Source organism: Plodia interpunctella, chromosome Z, assembly GCF_027563975.2.
Source record: "Plodia interpunctella isolate USDA-ARS_2022_Savannah chromosome Z, ilPloInte3.2, whole genome shotgun sequence".
In the NCBI taxonomy this organism is placed as follows: domain Eukaryota; kingdom Metazoa; phylum Arthropoda; class Insecta; order Lepidoptera; family Pyralidae; genus Plodia; species Plodia interpunctella.
The window spans coordinates 6,454,385-6,475,356 of NC_071324.2; the positions used below are offsets into that span (position 1 = coordinate 6,454,385).

At 36.5% G+C, this 20,972-nt stretch overlaps 1 protein-coding gene across 12 annotated transcripts in view; it reads right to left on the bottom strand.

Moving 5' to 3' along the window:
* Window positions 1-3,292: 3,292 nt before the first annotated feature.
* Window positions 3,293-20,972, bottom strand: part of Imp (IGF-II mRNA-binding protein) — a 49,603-nt gene continuing 31,923 nt past the window's right edge. For 3 of the 12 annotated variants that reach the window (XM_053768963.2, XM_053768974.2, XM_053768971.1), the window contains 6 exons: window positions 11,260-11,646; window positions 10,928-11,171; window positions 10,484-10,660; window positions 10,170-10,373; window positions 9,685-9,939; window positions 3,293-7,610 (listed from right to left, as the gene is read on the bottom strand). In XM_053768963.2, coding sequence (XP_053624938.1) covers window positions 7,512-7,610; window positions 9,685-9,939; window positions 10,170-10,373; window positions 10,484-10,660; window positions 10,928-11,171; window positions 11,260-11,646 — 1,366 coding nt within the window. In that variant the 3' untranslated portion in view covers window positions 3,293-7,511. Of the gene's footprint in view, window positions 7,611-8,041; window positions 8,152-9,684; window positions 9,940-10,169; window positions 10,374-10,483; window positions 10,661-10,927; window positions 11,172-11,259; window positions 11,647-12,090; window positions 12,265-16,949; window positions 17,225-20,972 lie in introns of those variants that run through there. The other 9 variants (XM_053768969.1, XM_053768966.1, XM_053768964.2 and 6 more) reach the window with 7 other exon arrangements.

Below are 20,972 nucleotides of genomic sequence, written 5' to 3' on the forward strand. Positions count from 1 at the left end.
TGAAAAAATACCGAAATGTTAAAAATATTGAGGACCTGTGGGTGATTTCCGTGAGCAGCATTATTGACCTGATTGCTCCTCACCTAACCGTAATCAATAACATATAAAAAGGTCAAATTTGTACATTAGATATATTTTTTTTAATTCTTCATGGAATATACTTAGTTACTGATACGATGACGAAAATATAGTTTTGGAAATTTTTGTTTTATCTGTCTGAACACGCATCACTCGAAATCTATTAGACTGATTTGCTTGAAATTTGGTATGTAGGTACCTTATATATCGGGTAAACATCTTAGATACATTTCATCCCGGTAAATGGTCAGGTTCCCGTAGGATAATTGAAATACTAATTATGAATCAAAAATGCTTCAGAATCCCGGGTTAACATTTGATAGACATTTCGTTCCGGAAAATGAGGAGGGTCCTGTAGGAAAATCAGATAAATTTCATCTCGGTAAATGGTCAGGTTCAGGTTCCCGTAGGATAATTGAAAAACTAATTATGAGTCAAAAATTCCTCGGAATCCCGGGTTAACATCTTCTAGATATTTCATCCCAGAAAATGAGGAGGGTCCTGTAGGAAAATAAATAACAATCCACGGAGGAGAGGTTTACAACAAAGTAATGAATACGTGTTTCAGATTTTTCTGAAAATTAACCCTCAACCCCTTCATAAGGGGGGTGAAAGATTGTATGAGACTTATACAATTTTCAAGATAAAAAGCTGAAAATTGGCACACTTACTTTTTGTAGTAAATAACAGTAATAGTAAATACAAAAAATGCTTAATTTACGTTTGTGGTTAATAAAAAACCGGTACGTAAAACGTCATGGAAAATGGGACGGTACGCATTGCAGAAAGCGGGAGTGGGAGGAAGGAGATACGTAGTGGGAAACAGGACGGACACATTGCAAAAAACATGATGGCACAATATGTAGGAAACGGTACGGGATATCTACTTTACATTACATAGCAGGAAGCGGGATTGGACAAGTTTGCGGGACGAAACACGCAGCGGGAAACAGAAAATTTAACTAAAGATGAGGAAAAATGCGAATTTGGATCATATATGTTTACCAGTCTTACAGAGTACGCGATAAAATTACTGAGATTTTGCTATGAAATTCACGCGGGCGAAGCCGCTGGCAAAAGCTAGTATTCAATAAATGTATATATAATGAACGCGTGTTCCCAGACTTAATGAAAATAAGTAAAGTAATAGGTACCTCTATTTAAACAAGACGTTAAACATGATTCCACAAACTACAGACCCATTTCTATATTACCTGCTCTAAGTAAAACATTTTTAAAATAATTTATAGTCAATTTGTGTCCTATTTTAATATAAGGTCCTAAGGTCGTTCAACTACTAACGCAGTAGCCACTTTAGTCGAAATAATTAATGAAGCCTGGAAATCCAAGAATGTCGTAGGTATTTTCTGTGACTTATACCGAAAGCTTTTGACTGTGTAGATCATAGTATATTCAAAAATAAACTTCAACACTATGGTTTCACTGGCGCGGCTCTTAGTGTTCTTTCGTCCTAGATAATAGAACACAGAGATTAGAAACCAACAAGACAACTTCCGACAGTGCACCTGTTCACATAGGCGTACCTCAAGGCTTCATAATCGGTCCTTTCTTATTTTTAGTTTATATAAACGACATCCCATGCCTTGCCCAACATTTACGGACGGCACGTCCTTATTATTTAAAGTCGATAGAAAATGTGAAAACTATAACTTTATGAGTAATAGCATGGTTTACAACCAACAACTTAGCTCTAAATACAGTAAATACAGAGAAGACAAAATGTATTAAATTCTCTCTCTTAAAAATTGATACCTACCTTCTAACGATATCTATTATTACCTTTAATGACTTTCATCAATAAAAAAATTGTTTGTATTATCCCTTTCTACAAAATTTTATCGTCTCCGTCGTTTGTTATTTTAATTTTCCTACAGGACCCTCTTCATTTTCCTGGATGAAATGTCTATAAGATGTTAACCCGGGATTCCGATGTATTTTTCATTCTTTTTATTTTTGTGTTAAAAAATATACAAATTTGGCCTTCTTCCATTTTAATTTAGTTTTTCAATTATCCTACGAGAACCTGACTATTTACCGGGATGAAATGTAAATGTTACCCCGGTATATAAGTACTTACATACCAAATTTCAAGCAAATCGGTCCAGTAAATTTCGAGTGATGCGCGTTCGAGACAGACAGATACAAAAATTTCCAAAAATATATTTTCGTCATCTATATCAGTAACTAAGTATATTCCATGAAGAATTTTAAAAAAATAAAAAAATATGAACTTGTTATTGAATTATATTTTCGTGAATTTGTATATGCACATTAAGAACATAGACAAAAATAAGCAAACGTTAAGTAATAATACAAATATGCAGATATTGTATGTACTATTTTATTACTACATACTTCCACACACATAAGCTACCTGACCATGAACAATATTTCTCTCTCCGATTATTAGTTTAAAATTTTCTTGCTAGAACAATGTTACTCCAGCAGAAATAGTTTTTCCATTAAAAATAAAACTACGACAGGCACAAATGTTTAATGCGGAGCATATACATAGCTGATTAGGCACTAATTATTATAGGTTCTATTCATATTTCTGTAGGCGATACTTTCTAGCTGGAGTAACGCACACATCCACCATTTTACTGTTGATTTCAGTTTTTGAAAATGTATTTATGACCGGTCAATTTGGTTGCCATTATATTACTAATGTCATGCTGCAACCAATCTGTAATGATTATATAATTTTAAACTAAGGTAAGGTGGCACAGACCTCGATCTAACCTGCCGATAATACCTACTAATCGTACGGGAGACATCGGCGAAAATACCTTTAGTCATAGAATTAGTAAGCACTCCGTACCTACCTTTAGCGCATACATACCTACACGCACATAGAATTAGAAGGACCCTCAGCGCGCTTTAGCACCCCTGTTCTAAAGGTACTTTCATTTTGACCCTTACACCTAGGCAAGTGTGTCCCCAAGATTGAAGGTAAGTTTATAACAATAGTTCAGTGTAAGGTAAGAATGCGCAGGGTCTGTCATTGTCACTCATATTCAATATTTGGCGGGTTAAGAATTAATTGCGATCTCTTCCTAAAGTTGAATAATAGAACTGGTTTATTATTACAGATTGCTGTAATTAAATAGGATACACACAATACTGTCAATTTTTTCTCATAACATACAGGAATTTCACGACAGTCGCTAGTTTGAAAGAAATAAAAATACAGTTTCATTTTCATCACTTTTATTACGTTAAGAAACCTATTTTTTGACAATTTTCCGTTACGATGTTTAAAATAGCATCCTTATACTATGAATCTTTAAATTCAGTTCCCAAAAACATGCACAAAGATAATTATCATATTCATTTAGTAATATTGAGGTAGTTATTAGTTTCAGAACTTATACCAATTAAAATGGTTCTAAAAATAACAAAATTCAAATAAAATTTTGGCGGAATATGTATTTTAAAATCGGCCTGTGATAACAGAATAAAATAAAATAGTAATTGCTATTTTCGGTTTCAATACAGAAGCTACAATAACAGCTCCCCGTTTTACAGACACACGCGCAGGTGCCACGCCGACCTGCGCCCCTCTGTGGGGCGAGGCAAGGTGTGGCTACGCGACTATACATTAGGTACATACAATACATACGTACATAATTACTATTTGCTAATAAAACTTCAATAGTATATACTGGAGGGGCGTAAAGTACGAACAACAGAATAAGTGTTCCAATACCCACTAAATAAAATTATAACAATAAATGGAAATTGTGTAAAATAGTGTGAAAATAATATTTAAAATCAATGTAATTGTATTCTTTAAGTAATTATATTATTTTTTCTGTATTCTAATACAGACTACAGACACTATTAATGCAATTAAAATACAGTCGAATCATGCAAAAAAATGAAATTAATCAGTCACGTATTACATGCCAAATACACAAAATAGTAGTTACACACATGAGAAAGTAATCGTATATAATGTAAATATAATAACAGTAGATCCATCAAACAAGAATGATAAGGTATGAAATATTTATTCGCGAGAATGATAGCAAGTAATGGACGCGAGGGCGCGGCGGCAGGGGTGTAGTTCAGTCTCGAAGCCGCGCGTCGCTCGCGCCTACCCTCAACTTAACACTACTTCACAACGATACAATTAATTAATCAACTAAAACTATTTCTGCATCTTAACATTCCAAATCATAGTGTATCCTCTCTTGCTCATATTTGGAAGGAATAATCAACATGCCTATATGTACACTTCCTGTCGCAGTGAAAGTAACCCTTTTTTTTTGATTAGATTGCCGATGCATGCAGTATCGAAACGCACGACGGCAGCGGCTCAAACGTACGCCGCGCCGACCGCGCGCTGTAACCAAACTTAATTCTAATTTACTTATCCAGTGTATATTGTATACGTGTTGTATATTATCGTGTGAAAATATTATACCCGATATGAATTCTATATAAATTCAACACATAAAGTCAAAGATGCAAATAGTTTCTAAAAAACCAAACGGTTTCAAATAATTACCAATATACGCGTTACACGTGTACTTTAGGAATAATTTATTGTTTCCATTTTTCATTCTCGCCAATATAAAGATACTTAATTCAAATTTCTTACCACAAAACATATAGATCAAATTTTAAAATTCTTCCCTTAAAGAGGTGAAGAGAAAAACGAGTCGTCACACTGGCGAAGCCGCTCTTAATAGCTCAGATAAAAAATGCTAAATTCGTTTAGAATAAAGTACCTTAATGAATTTATATTGTGGTAAGAGCAGACGGATAAGTCTGTGGGGTGACATTAGCCTGATAATGGTCATTGAAATTAGAAGATCTAAGCCCTAATTTTCGAGGACTGTCATTTCCAAATAGCTTCCGTAAGTAAGCTTGTTATAGGGTTGTCCTAGTATTACAACCGAACATATTTTCGATTACATTATTAAAAGGTGGTCGATGTATAAGTTCCTATAGGCCTGGTAGTGCTAATAACGCGTTCATAGCAATGTTGGTGAACATGCCCAGGCGCATGCCTCGAGGTGCGTGGCAAAAGTAACAAAACTCTGTATGGAGGAATTATTTCAGGTCATCATAATTATCTCGATGCTAGCGCATTCAAACTCGGATCTTACAAGCCTTGTGCTCAAGCTTTAATTGGTTTCTCTATTCGAAATTCAGATTTTTTTGAAATGTGACAATACCTTGCCGGTAAGTCGATAGCCGTGTTCACATCTACACTGAAGACATTACATTAATTTTTAATTTTCCGTATTATATTCGGAAACTGCACAGATTTCACATCTAAATACTTCTTAGTTTATGAAAGAGTGAGCCATTTATTTTATTGTGTGCGTATGTTATTTCATAGGAACCAAAGTACCCCAATAACGAGGTATATACAAGGTACCTACACACATAACAACGAGAACATTAAATCATTTGTCATATAATTTTATATATTATGTTAATATGTACATTTAGAAGTAAAAGACGCGCAGTTACCTGTTATTTTATAATTACCGAATGACAGTTCCTATATTAGGTTATAAATTACATAATACTACATCGAAACAGGGCCCATCAATAATTACGATATTTTTACATAATACATTAAATATGTTTACCTCAAAGTACTGAACTGTCAAAAGGAAATTAAATTTCGGCAAGTAGGGTCAATTGAAACAAATGTTATATATGTATTTAGAAAAAGTTACTACAGAATAATAATTATTTAAAAAGCTTTAGTTCCTTTACTATTACAATAAACAGTAATTGTATGACTAAGCATGTTGTTCATACATATTTGTAAAGAATTTAAATGTCTTAAAAATGTGTTTCTTTTTAAATGTCACTTAGTAATTGAAGCTGCTTGCCGAAACGATTTAAATGCCAAACGTGAGATTATTTTCAATAATATGTGGAAGCAATACAAAACTGCCGATGGTTAAAAGCGAATCAAGATTTTAAAAATATGTACTAAAAGTATTAAAATATCAAAATGACACCGATGGAAGGAAAAATTTAAATGTTTTCGAGCACAAACTGGGACGAGCGCATCATTTTCAAAGATGAAATGAAAATTATTTTGATGCATTTGGGATTTTATATTGAGATCTGAAACAGTGCACAGCTGTCAGCTTTATGTTGTATCATTTTAATATTTAGAATCTAACCTAAAATCAAGAAAATGGAATTAAGAATGTAAAACATTCATAGTAACATTTTTGCCAAAACTTCCATATATTATCACATTTATAAATATAAATATCTAAGCTTTCATTAATTTTGATATTATCCACTTAATCTTAAATCTTTCATATTTAAATATCTCACTTGGCACAATTATAATGCAAATCCTACATTTGAATCATAAACATATCACGAACCAAAACACCAATTACGCAAAGTTTCCACTCTCACCAATAACACTACGGTATCGTCTTTATTTCCAAAATCTTTCAATTATTACAGAATCAATACAAGAAAACATTATAAAGCTAACAAAGACAAAATTACAAAGAAAACGATCAACAAATGTCCCTTACAAATAAAACGCATACTTTACTCCTTACTCTCCAACAATTACTATTTATCAAAAATAATTATATCCATCGTGTGTGGATTCTCATTTCCGTAAGTTGGGAGCGGCTGTGGGCCGCTCGCCAGTCTAGTCAAGGCTCGTGGCCGCGACGCCAAGTCACGACCACCTCTCTCTTTGGATTCGTTACTAACACCCAACGCACAGTCGATTCTATAAACCGTTGTACAACTCCTTCTCATTAGCATGCATGCAGAAATTTCATGTATCGTTTAAAGAAAATGTTTTTACAGTAAAATCGCAAAGCATCATTTCGTCCGTCGAGCCTCCTCAGTAAAGCGATGTAAGATTTATCCATTCCTAGCTAATTAGTATCCCACACACACCCTTTAAAATTATAGTTAACAGTAAAATGTAGTGATTCAACAGATTAATCTATTAGTTTATAACAAAACAAAATATGAACTTCCTCTCGTTTGTATAATAATGGGGTGGTAATCTGGTAATATAGCTATTGTAACGTGTGTATATGTATAATACCTTTACTGTAACTATTGCAAACTATGTCAGCTCTTTAATGTGTAGCAGAATAACATGGCATGAAAACAATATAACAATTAAATATATTCACGGCATTCAATTTATATAACTGGCACTATCATAAAAAAAATAGTGTATATGAATAATATATAGAATATATATTTTATTCAATTATTAATCATCAACATAGATAATCCCGGGATAAAATATGGATTTATCAATAGTATTTAATTACAATTCACTACAATAATATAATTATGTCAACAACAACATTAGGACACACGCTACCGGGCTGGCTGGCTAGTGGCGCGGTGAGCTCGGGCTGAGGGTGAGGTGGAGACGAGGGAGCTTACTGCGGAGGGGCGGCGGCGCCAGGGGGAGGCGCGGCGCGGCGCCGGCCGGGAGCGCTCGCCTGCGCCACCATCGCGCGGATGCGCCGCTGCGCGCTCTGCGAATTGGACAATATCATACTTACTACCTGGCCACACCACAACGCTATATAATCGCAGAGCGCCGAATAATATCTCAAAATCGATACTCTTAACTGCACATAAAGTCATGCAAAGTAATTATCATATTTGACAATTCCTTGTGTCAACTTTATATGCAGTTATTAGTAATCTGGTTATCCGTCGCAATCACAAAAAAATGCACATGTTACAAGGTATAACAATAGCAAACGTAATCGTCCAACGAAATCGCCATGTATTTCATATTTTTACGAAACCTATTATCACCGTTCACATGTAGTTACAAAGTCCAATATTAATTAACACAAAACAAATTAAAGACAAATAATTGTAGATGCATAATATATCTTTATTTAAAATATTTCTCATAGAGCAGTCGCTATGTCAATAGAAGTGAAGTACAACTCACCTATTGAGGAGCATCAATGGTATTAACGACATGAGTAGTGCTATGTCATGACACATTGCTCATGGACCCTTTACAGGCGACTTCGTAACTCAGCCCGCTTCAGATGTCAGCTACAAAATGTAAAAATCTTATTATGCCACAGTGAGTCGATGAAGTCAACGCTATTCTTTAACAAATTCGCAATGCACCAGCTTCAAATATAAAAATAATATACTTATCTTAGTAGCGAGCGTGTCAATTAATCTGTAGTCTTCTTAACAGGAAAGTAATAAAAACGGACTTGTAACTACATGTGTACATTTCGTAACGTTTTCACATAATTTAATTAAATTCGCTTTAGCCTAAACTTAATTTACCCATTGTAAATTGCAGAAACTTATATACTAATATAAAAAGATATGCGTATTGTAGTAACGACGCGAACGAAAATATTCCTAGGGACACCAGATTAGTTTCGTGTTTATAACCTTTGTTCTCACTGTTCCTTTAGTAACTACAACAACAGTGTAGAGTACAAGAGGAACAAGTGACACTTTCTAGTCACGGTACTTGTTTCAAAAGGACTATAGAAGCTACAGACCTCTTTAATAATAGTTTCTTTAATAGTTCATACAATGGAATATCTGACCTCTCCTTCAATAATTACCAAGCTCCATTTAGGCAAAATGTTTTTTGATTTTGACTCCAGAAGAGGCTGCTGTCCTTTTGAAGATTTGATTGTAAAAGCTATTGCTCTAACAATCAAATCTACAGACCTCTAGTTTCTTTACTATTTCCCACAATGGAATATCTGACCAGTACTTCAAAAATTGCTCTTGTGATTAACTCCATTTAAGCAAAAAATCGAAAAACATTAGTCTTTGACTCCGGAACATGATTGTGATTGTTAGAGCAATAGCTCTAACAATTAGTAACAACAACAAAAAAATACTATTAAAGAAATACCGTGACAAGTGTCAGCTGAGAACATGCGTTTATGTTAAAAGCGTGCAATGTAATTTTTTATATACTTAGCCCTTAAGTTTTCGGGCGTCGCGAAGCGGAGCACGTTAATAAAGCAGTGTTATAAGACGCTTTTCGACACACCTGAACTCGACACAAGCTTGTCGTAAATCGTAAACGAACTAGTAGTGATGTAATTTTAAAACCAAAAGTGTTCAAAAATTTGTTTCCTAATTACTAACATACCAGTTACTAGAGAGAGCCTAAAGATAAAAATAATGTAGCTTTATCATGTACTACTTTTTATATACCTACGGCCCAAGAGTAATTTTAAATTAAAGGCTAACAGCCTTATATATGATATTATATATGACGCCAATACACGTTTGTCAATCATGAAAAAACGTCTGGAGTAATTTTTATTTAAGTTCTAGACATACGAATGAAACCTAAAACTGCAAAAAAACGAGGCCTTACCATTGAAGCTGCAAATAACTAAGACAAAATGATAGCGAGAATTCAAAAAATGTATGCCGACTATAGTGAGGCCACAATAGGGGTGATGGCAATTCTGTTAGAAATATAAATTACTTTTCACACCAAATTTCATTGTCACACCAAATTTTGGCAATCATGTGAAAAATGTCTAAAATAAAGCCTATAGGACCATGTTAGTTTCAAGGTTAGTTGTGTCAAGTTACCTGGACGCTGTAGAATGGTCCGACGATGTGGACAGTGGTGTCATGGTCCTGCTGCACACCCTGCTGCTGCGGCTGCTCGGGCAGCTTGATCAGCGAGCCGGTCACGCGCTGCAGCTCGCGCACATTCTGCCCCCCCTTGCCGATGATGCGCCCGACCTGAGAAGACGCCACCACGATCTCCACAGTCAGCCGCACATCGTCGGATCCAGACATGAATCCTTCCTCCCGCATCTTCTCAAAGATGAGATATTGCGCCTGAAATTTTAAACATTCAAATTAACTTTGGATGCCGGGTGGTCAGCACAAGGTTCTAAGATTTTTTTATATTACAAGAGTCAAATTTTAAGCACCACCAAATAAGATTATTTAACATTTAGAAAACTTAATGTTGCTCTACAAGCTTACTGGCATATTTTTACCTCATAGAAGATAAGGATATAGGTTACACAGATTTTGTAAAAAGGGGCACGATATATTAGGTATACCTTCCACTGGGCCTCTGGGCTGCCGACGATGGTGACCTTACGCTCCTGCTGCGCGTTGTTCTGAGCTTCGCCTTGCTTGTCCTGCTCCAAGGGCGCAATCTTCACGGAGGCGCTGCTGAACCGTATGATGTTGCGGATGTGAGATCCTTTAGTTCCGATTATGGCGCCCACCGCGTTGTTCGGGATGTACAAGTATGTGGTCTCCTAAAAAAGTATTGCATTTTTTTTCCGAAATAACATCTTTCACATTATATCTAATAAATAGAGAATTATATTTTTGCGTAATAAGTAAATAGATAGTTAAATATACACACCGTTAGATCATCACGTACCTGCGAGTCTCCAGCGCCCTGTTGCGCGCCGCCCTGGCCAGCCAGGGGGGCGTAGATAGGCGGGGGGAACGGGGGTGGTGCTCCACAGAATCCACGGCCTGTTGACATCATTGCCATTGGGTGCAAGCCCGGGAACATTATGCTTTGCGGCGCCAGCACCTAAAATAACACTTGTGTAAACATCTTTGCCCACCATACCAGCCCATTTTATAGTGTTTCTATAAAGTTTATTACAATGGAAATTATTTGACGATTTTTAGTTGACGCAATAGATATTTTATAATTCACAATAGTTTGTGACTAAAAAAAACACCACCCCTTATTTTAATGGAGTGTTCACCATGTGCAAGCGGTTACGTAGACAGAAACAAAATATGGCTGACAAACCCAGTTGAGATAACACATTTAAAATAATATTTATCTTACCTGCAAATCATTTTCATAGCTTTGACGCAATTTTGCTGAAATTTGTGACTCTGCTTTAGCCATATTTTCAATTGTCCCTTTTACAGTGATGATTCGCTCCAAATTGAAGCTATTTATATCATTTATAGAAGAGACAGTGATTTTGGTATCTGTTTCCTGCATGATTCTTTTTATAGTGTTTCCGCCCTTGCCTATGATTCTTCCTATCAGGTTGTTGTGAGCCAATATCTTGAGGCAGATGTCACTGAAAATTGCAAACAATAAGATAATCCCTCTTGTATTTAATATTATGAACATATTATTAAGTACGAAATAATTTTATTAATGTTTACCCTTTATTAGTGTTGTTGGCCTCCTGCTGCATGACTTCTAGTATCCTCTTGCATGCATTGGTGCAATTTTCGGGGTTTCCATATATTGTGATGGCTTTTTCTAAGGAGCCGACATTATCTTTACGATGAACGTCGACACGCGCACGACTTTGCTGAGTGATGAGGCGGATGGTACTGCCCTGGCGACCGATGATGGCGCCGACCATGTCGCTCTGCACCAGCAGCCGCAGCGGGAAGTCGGTGGGCCGCGAGCCGCCGCCGGGTGCGCCGCCACCGCCGCGGCCGCCGCCTGGTCGCCCGCGCCGCCCGCCGCGCGCATTTTGCTCTGCAGCTTCCACCTTCATGCGGCTACCCTCAAACTCGCAACCGTTCAACCCGTTGATGGCTCTGAAACAAATAAAAACCTTTGTCAAACCAACCAAATAAAGGACTTCCTTCAAACACAGGAGTCAACCGTCTTATTTCACAATTATGTACATTTTTCGATAAATTATATAATATTGACCATAATGATTAAATACACGTAATCATCATGACTTAAAATTCCAAACCATAAAAAAGTAAAATCTATCAAACACGTAAGGAAGTCTTAAAGATAAAGTAGTAGAAGGAAACATCATGCGACAGTGATAAAGACTTAAAACCTGAGAGATAAAAAAGCAAGAAGGAAGAATTGGCAAGGATATAAAGTACAGTTGACAAAGAATGTTCATGCACAAGAAGTAGATGTGAAAGGTAAGAGAAGAAGCGACAGTCCAAGCTCCAGTGGCGCAGCGTTGTTGGAGCAAGCGTTGCGATGCGTCCCGGGTGCCGTCAAACATCAATACTCACAGTTGCGCCTGCTCCGGCGTCTCGAACGTGATGTACACCGCTTGGGTGTTGGCATCGCGCGAGCTCACTTTGTCGCAATGCTGCACGTTGCCATACTGTGACAGTAGGGGCTCGATGTTGTCGAAGCGAACATGCAGAGGGAGCCCACTGATGAGTACCACCTTTGATGATCGGCTGAGAAGCGTTATAACCACTTGTATACATATGCCATCATAACAATCCTACTTAGCCTAACTACCGATATAAATGAATAATCATCTTCAAGATAACATCGTTCCGTGATATTTAACTAAATCCAGCTTCAAGTCAGATAAAAATAAATTGTGTGCCTAAGTTGTAAAATTTTAATTGATAATATTAGATATCTAGATAGATACCATCACTCAATCTACCTACTTTACGAGTTTAATATTTTTTCACATAGCTTTTCTTGGTTTTCCAAGCAAATTATTGAAATGTGACATCAAACAAACCAATAAATAGATCCGAAATATAGGTGTGGCTAATACTGTAGTTATAAATAGCATTCAACTAAGAATTATAGCTGTTGGCGGATCAGTGAGCAACACCCAAAACACCCCCAGATCATACATGTACTTATACATCGACAGGGTTCGTATTAATGCATAGAACGGGCGATGGTTGGTGTGGTACGGCTACGGTCCGTGTAGTGCATATCACTCACTACAAAATGGCCGAGCTGTGCGGTGAGCGGGCGGGCGATATGCAGATGACATCATGAGCGCCCCCTTCCTCACTTCGGCTCGCGCCAGACGCCCGCCGAACTACCTCCCCTCTCTCCGCACCGTTGTTGGCCACGCCATTCACAACTACGTTCCTTTGTACTCAATAGCCAGTTGCATGACCCCTCGTGTCGTAGTGTGCTGCCTAGCCTACTACCTATTTACTATGCTATTTCGCTTCACACACGCACTTACGCCAACGACGGGTGGAGCGACAGGATATACGTGTCACGTTGAAGTTTCAATTTTCATTTTATGACATATGCCAAGAATAAATACTTCAAATTTAAATAAGCTTCCAAGTAAGCATAAATTTAGGATCTAAAGATTAAAATTTTGAAATTAAAGAAAATTTCTTAATAGGTAGGTGGTACTAAGCATATTCATTCTACCCACCCAAAATCACCTACCAACCTACGTCTCCAAAGGCAAAAGCATAACCAATATTAGGGGGTTTTCTAAAACCAGTAATTTGTCCTTGAACATACTGGACCTTCCGACACTGAAGAAATAATAATCCCTCGGATTACATAAAGTATATTTCGGGGCCATTTATTTTGCTAAGTTGTAAAATCGCGTTCCAGCAGGTAATTTTATTCTAATGCAAATTTATTGAAGGGCCTGCTTTGTGACATAAATAATATTGTAAGCACATAATAAGAGCACAATGCACCCTCCTTTAAGAAACGGTATTTTGCAGAGCACAAAAATTATCAATTACATAGGCTGCTATTTATGTATCCGGAACTGGCCAATAATTCTAGAATATTTAAAAAGTAATTACAACATTTGAAAATAGAACTCTTCGGCTAGAGAATAAATATTTTTCATGTCCCTGTCATTTGTTTTTTTCAATTGGCGCCAATTTTGAAAATAGCTTGTCTTCATTGCCATGGATTTAACTCGTGAACATTTTCGCGCGATGATTTATTATGATTTTCGGCGTGGATTAACTCAAAAACAGTGCATCGAACAACTGATTTTAACTTTTGGAGATGAAGCACCATCGAAAACCACTGTGTATTATTGGTTTAAGGAATTTCAACGTGGACGGTCTATGCTCACGGATGAAATTAAGGAGGGTCGTCCTAAATCGGTAGTGGTACAACAAAATATTGATGCTGTGCGACAATTAGTAATGCAAGATCGTCATGTTACATACCGCGAGATAGAGGCGTCTCTGGGCATTAGTATGACGAGTATACACGCGATATTACACGAACATTTAATTGTTAAAAAAATTTGTTCGCGTTGGATTCCGCACAACTTGAGCGTAGATCAAAAACAGGCTCGTGTCGACTGGTGTAAGAAAATGATAAAAAAATACAACCGTGGCACGTCAAAAGCTGTTTATAATATCTACACAGGTGACGAAACCTGGATCTATGCTTATGACCCTGAAACTAAACAGCAGTCAACGGTGTGGGTCTTTCAAGATGAACCGAATCCAACAAAAGTTGTTCGTGCGAGAAGCACTTTAAAGCATGGTCGCTTGTTTTTTTGGTATCAACGGACATGTAGCTACAGTGCCACTAGAGAATAGTAGGACGGTTAATTCTGAATGGTACACCACCATTTGTTTGCAGAAGTCTTTGAAAAAATACGAAAGAACAACCCACAACGCAGAATCATACTTCATCACGACAATGCTAGCTGCCACAAGTCGGCTGAAACAAATAATTTTTTGGAGGGTCAAAAGATTGAATTGACGGGTCATCCGCCGTACAGCCCCGACCTGGCACCCAATGATTTTTATTTATTTCCAAACATTAAAAATAAATTACGTGGTCAACGTTTTTCGAGCCGCGAAGAGGCCGTTGATGCGTTCAAAACACACGTTTTGGACATACCTCAATCAGAATGGAAAAAGTGCTTTGAAAATTGGTTTCATCGTATGCAGAAGTGCATAGATCATCGCGGAGAATACTTCGAGAAACAATAAAACCATATGTAATAATATATGTTTGTTTAATTTTGTTATTCCGGATACATAAATAGCAGCCCTCGTATAACAATGATATCGCAGTCACTCATATTAATCAGTCATGGACAGCAATGTTATAACCAACCTACCAAACGAGAATTCTGGACTTTTCTTTGAGAAGTGAAAGAGAATGTATGAAATAATAAAATATGTATGTTTATTAATATATTATTAATTTCTTCACAAAAATCTGAGATTAAATAATGTTTGAATAAATGCGTATGTATCTAGTCGCATACGGCTAGAAAGAATTTAGGCATAATTTGGGATTGGGTGAAAACAATGAAGCTTATAAATGTAAGATGTAACATCCACATACATGGGAAATACACAGCACGCAATCGTAACCTACTTTTAATTAATGTAGACATGGCTAACTAGCTAACGGGTGAGAGATCTGTATCATTTACATATTTAGACAACTGTTATCATGCGACTCCTTCCACGCTTCACACCAAACTCCCCCCTCCTCCCTGATACTTTATCTACATCCGTTAGTGCGATTTCAATCAAGACAATTTAAGAATGAACGCCATGGAGTGGCTCATGTATGTCTGTACTAACAATTGTGACTTCGTCTATCATTCGGAGGACCAAATCTTGTTTATTCTTCCTCCTGTATCTATAATAGGCCCGTGTCTGAGTGTCACAGACATAATGTAAACAAGTAGTGTAGAGAAAATAGAAATAAACAGTATTTGTTTAAGCACTGACGTTTAATTTAACTTTATCCCTTCTATCATCATATATACATATTATTACTTCATGGCGTTAATATCATATTTTATTACAGATACATGGTATAAAATGAAGTCGTAAGTCTTTTCTTAGATATGTATGTATTATATAGATATTTAAGACTACGGAACGGATTTTAATGCGGGGTTTTTTAATACAGTAATTGGCAAGATTTTATGTATATAACATGCATAAATGCATAATACTGCACCCGTGCCGTATTACGAAGTTATGCATAATACGGCCGCTAATGAGGTATATACTTTAAAACGCGATATTTACACATATGTAGATGTATTACATTCTAATACATCTACATATATGTAAATATCTTTTTCTTTGTAGTTACAGGATTGATGATGCATCGATCTCCTGTTATTATGTTAGAATGATAAAAAAATATTAGTATTTTCGGACTACACTACTTGCATGAAATGTACAACGAGTGTTTAACAACCACAATTACAAGTATTTTACTCCCGGTTTTTACCCGGGAAGAACCACGGCAGAACCGACAAGAACTGATACCCTTGGGATTAGATATATAAACAATTTTATATTCTGTTCAAATCCCTGGATCCGTTCCTGGGATGCACCAGCATATCATGCTTATCATAATAATGCATTATCATCTAAAATAAACGTGTGTAAAAAAATCATAAATTGAGTGTAAAGATTCAAGATTACTTAATATTGTAATTTTTTTATTAAACTGTTGATGTGTCTGTGTCACAAAAAATTGGTCAGAATAAAAAGCTGGTCAAAGGCCTCATAGAAATAAAACTACTACATTTACGTTGACAACAGCTTTTCAATTTACTGTATTATAAAATGAAGTAGTTCGGACCGGATGGTACAGTTTCCAGTGGATCAGACCGAACTAACTCCTAGTTAATTAAAAAGGCTGTAAAAGCAAATATAATATTTACAACTTATTTAATATTTTAAGTAGTTGACATGAAACGTTTAAAAATCGATTCCTCTATGATCTTTGGGATTCCCATGCCCGGGATTGGGAATTACAAAGAATGCTGGGTTTTAAAGCTGTAAAAATTGTATTATACAATTTCAAAAATCTTTGTATAATTGTTGCTAAAAGTCAGTAAGAATTAATAAATTTTTGATATGACTTGACTAGCATAAAGATACTGCGTTCGTAACGAGCTATTCACGAGTCTCCGGAACAACGCCCGGCGCCGTCAGCCGCCATTTTACTTTACGCACCACGTGCTCAAGAAAGTGCATACAAGTATTGAACCGCCCGCAAAAATTGCAGCAAAGTACAAACAATCAGTGGAATTTATCTCTTTCACTGAAATTCAAGAAACCGTGGTGAATATTCAGGTAAATATTACAAAAACAAGGACATATTAACAAGGAATCCTAAGTCATACCTGCGGTATTTCGCCATTTCTGTATGCCTAAAGCCGGTTGTGAAACTTAACACAGCACGCTCCCAATGAGGACACTGATGCAGACTTTTTAACACATTCATAAAATAGAGGCAATTCTTAGAATGAAATTTGGCGGGTCTAATTTCCAAAAATGTGTGGTGATTAGAAAAGAAATAGTGTAATGCAGCAGCAGGTATTCAATAAAGTCGCCAAGACCTGTGGCGCAACTGCGAATGTTGCCGTATGACTGAAGTGTGAGTGAACCGAGTGAATGCGACCGCAGGCGACGCGCGTTCAGAACGGGCTTGCAATGCAAAACGAGGGCCGGCCACCCGCCGCACCACCCACCCGCGCCCCGCTGTACTGATAAAAACTACCTATAACTTCATTCACTGATTTCGCATTACTAACATACTTAGGTCAAAATCATAAAATCCAAAACATTAGGTACATTATTAGGTAATGGACAGACTATTATAATTCGCTATTCGCTTTTCTGATTGGCATTGCAATATTTTTTTGCGATTACGTCTCGGCAGTATTAAATGTACTATGGATCTTAAAGATTGATTACGGATAAATTTGAGGCTGTATTATGATATGACAATAAAAAGGACCTAATATCTTTTTTATTGAACCTCTGTTATAGGCGCTATTTTTGACCAAATACAAAAAAGTATTTTTTAAGCCCTCCATCTTGTTCAAGTTCTAATCTCGACATCTGCGCCCTTCGGGAACACAAGTTGTGGTGATCCGTGCCCATCTAACTGGCGGCATTCAGCAAACTTGAGCTTTGTTGTCTGTCATATCAATGATCCAGGGTTTTGGAATGGTAATCAGTCTGCCGGTTGGCAAACTACGAACTTTGGGTTTTTAATACTAAGTCTCTGACCAGTTTTGTGCACCACAAGTAAGGGTAAGGGGGATGGGTAGAATACACATGTCGATGAGTTTGCGTTTGCTAGACTCTCGAATCCGGCAGGAGTAGTCTCCGAGTTTCAGTATGGGTTTTGCCCGGGCTTAGGCACTGCGTACCTTATTTTAGCCCTAAGGACCGTCTTAGAGAAATACGCTTCTCCATTTCTAGTTTTTAGATATGGAGAAGCTCCTGGTGGACATTGAGGTCCAAAGGGATGCCCGAAGCCTATAGTGACAATATCCGCGACAAGTACCGTATCTCCAATTCTATAGTTAGGACTGTTCTTGGCGACATCAAACACTTCCCCGTCACTGTAAGTAAATGTCCTGTCACCTGGCCCTGGCAGAAGGGACAAACCCAAGATATGCTGGCTTGATGTCGTTAAGGATGATGTATGTGCCATGGTGATTTTGCCATTTTGACCTACGTCATTACTTTTCTTCAAAAATATTTAAAAAATAAATATTCATTAAAACAACATAGATTATAACATGTTCATTCATATATTAAGTCAGGAAAAAGATTTGTCTTTGTTTAATTTTGACGGTGATCGTAATGCTCAAAAATTCACCGGCCAATGGTCTAACTGGGGACGCCGATGATTGTGTGAAGTGGAGACGAAAAAGTAAAGCTGACCCTGGGACTCCGACGCTCAACACTAAGGAAGGAACCGAAAAAACGCTCAGATGAGAGTTTGCGCTTGAGACAAAGTAGGTTGCCATTTAATAGCGCTTTTATGCACCAGTAGCTCTCCAGGCGTATTGAATTTTGATACAACAATCGATTTCTCTATCCTGTTCTCAAAAGTAGCTCACTGGCCCAAGAAGATACAGCTCGACTTAGTGTAAAAAACTATAACAATTATGGAAATTTTACTTATGGCGTTAAAAAATATTTTATTTTTAAGCCTATATATGTAATAGGCTTAAAAATAAACTCCTGAGGATTATTTTGTAAAATAAAGGCCAGGAGTGTTTTTGAAAACATCACAATAAAAAAAAACGCCGCAAAATCCGTTGCGTAGCGTATGCTACGGACAGACATAGCGGGAAGCGACTGTTTTATAAATACTATGCATTAGTTTATAGCTAAAGAATACTGATCATGGAAAAGGAAGAAATCAAAACCATTTCATAAAATATTCCGTATTAACACTAGAAATGATTTCTATATTCTGGAATCGAGCGAGAAATGAACCCGCGCCCCTGTTTATTCGAGCAGTGCTCTCAAGCTATCGAGACCATGTCAGTTCGGCCGAATCAATTTTTGCTATCTTTGTGTCACGCCGATGTACAGTATTTTTAATAGAGAGTACCTAGTAAGACCTAAAGAGATGAATTGATTTGGCCTAACTGGCATGATTTCCACATTGTACGTACAATTATTGTCTGGTTGAGAAATAATAAATCGATAAGAATATCAAGTAAGTCCAACACACCTTACCTACTCGATTAATGGAAACTTATTGTATTTGTAGATAAGTACGAATAAATTAATTAGGAATTTTTCAAAAAAATTTTTGAAAATATATAAACTGATTAAATTAAAATTACCAGGGACCCGACTCTCGAAATAGAAAACCCATATGTTCTATATATTGTGATATGAGCTTCAATGCAATGCTTTTGACTATGTTCAACATGACATACTACTAGACAGCCTTACGGAATTAGGGGTAATGTGTTTAAATTTAATAAAATCATATTTATGTAATCGTAAACAGGATTGAATTTATCGGAACAGCATTACTATCAAATGAACGTACTGTACTATATGGTGTGTGCTTGGGCCCCTTTTCATAATTAATATTAACGATCTTCCAAACACTAATATACCATATTTGCGGACGATAGCACGGTAACAATAAAATGTAATGATATAAATCTCTATGAATAAGATATTAATGCAACTTTAACATCCATATTTGAAACACATAATTGAATCCATATTGAAGTAATAACTTTTGTCAGATTTCGAGCAATAGTTCACATTCATAAAAAAAGTGTTAATAACATTCAAAATTCCTTTATAACATTCAAAAGACAACCGCGTACAAGCGTGGCTTCTTAGCTTTACTTGATATTTTTATTTGAAAATTATGAGGAAATCGCTCCCGCTTGTTACTCGAACCTGACAATTATCGCTACAAGCTCCGATATTGTGGCTCCGTCAAAATAAGTTATTAGACGAGAGAGTTAAAACGCGATAATAAGATTGTATTTACGCCAGTCCTAAATAAATAATTTTGTATTTATAATGAGCCACATCGATGTCTTGCGTGTCTTTATTATTTATAAAGAATCTTGTAAGTTGTCTTGTATATTATATCTTTTCTATTATATATATTTTAGTGTTATGTAAGTGAGATATACACAGAAAAAACTTTCCTGCTGGAGCATGGCATACGAGCAAACGCAAAAAGTGCTGACTTATTAAGAAGAATATCCATGCGCCGGTGATGGTACCCAACGCTCCATAGCGGCAGAAGGACCCGAAAAATCGCTCAGATAGGAGATAGTGAGATTATAATTATTCATACTCGAATGGCACATAGATGTGTTTCACGCACTCTATCAAAAGACAGCAAATCGTACATCACAGTCAAGTAGATGTTAAAAACATTTTTCACTTCAAAATTCACATTCCTCGTTGGCTGTTGATGACCCTGGGCCACCATCACCATCGAGTCTTATCATAATACATTATCATGTAAAAGAAGGCGAATATTTACTCTCAAAGACTATCGTATGAAGTGGAAATGGATGTAATTTTTAACTTACAAGATTTGATTACAGAGAAAACATAATGACAAGTAACTAAATTGAAATCATAGCATTTACACTGATGTGGTTGGCTAAGGGAACGAATTATGGCGTGGAATAACATCATGGTGTACTCATCCCGGAAAAGAGTCGGTATATGTACTTAAAGTCGTTAAAACCAAATAACAACTTAGCAGAAACTTTTTTCAGAAGTTTCAACAACCTACATTCTGTATAAAGTAATCTAGCTTACTTCAGTATTACTTTATGCCACTGTCGGAACAACGGCAAACATCTGAATCTTCTTTTATATATTAAAACGAAAAACACGTATGCCGAAAT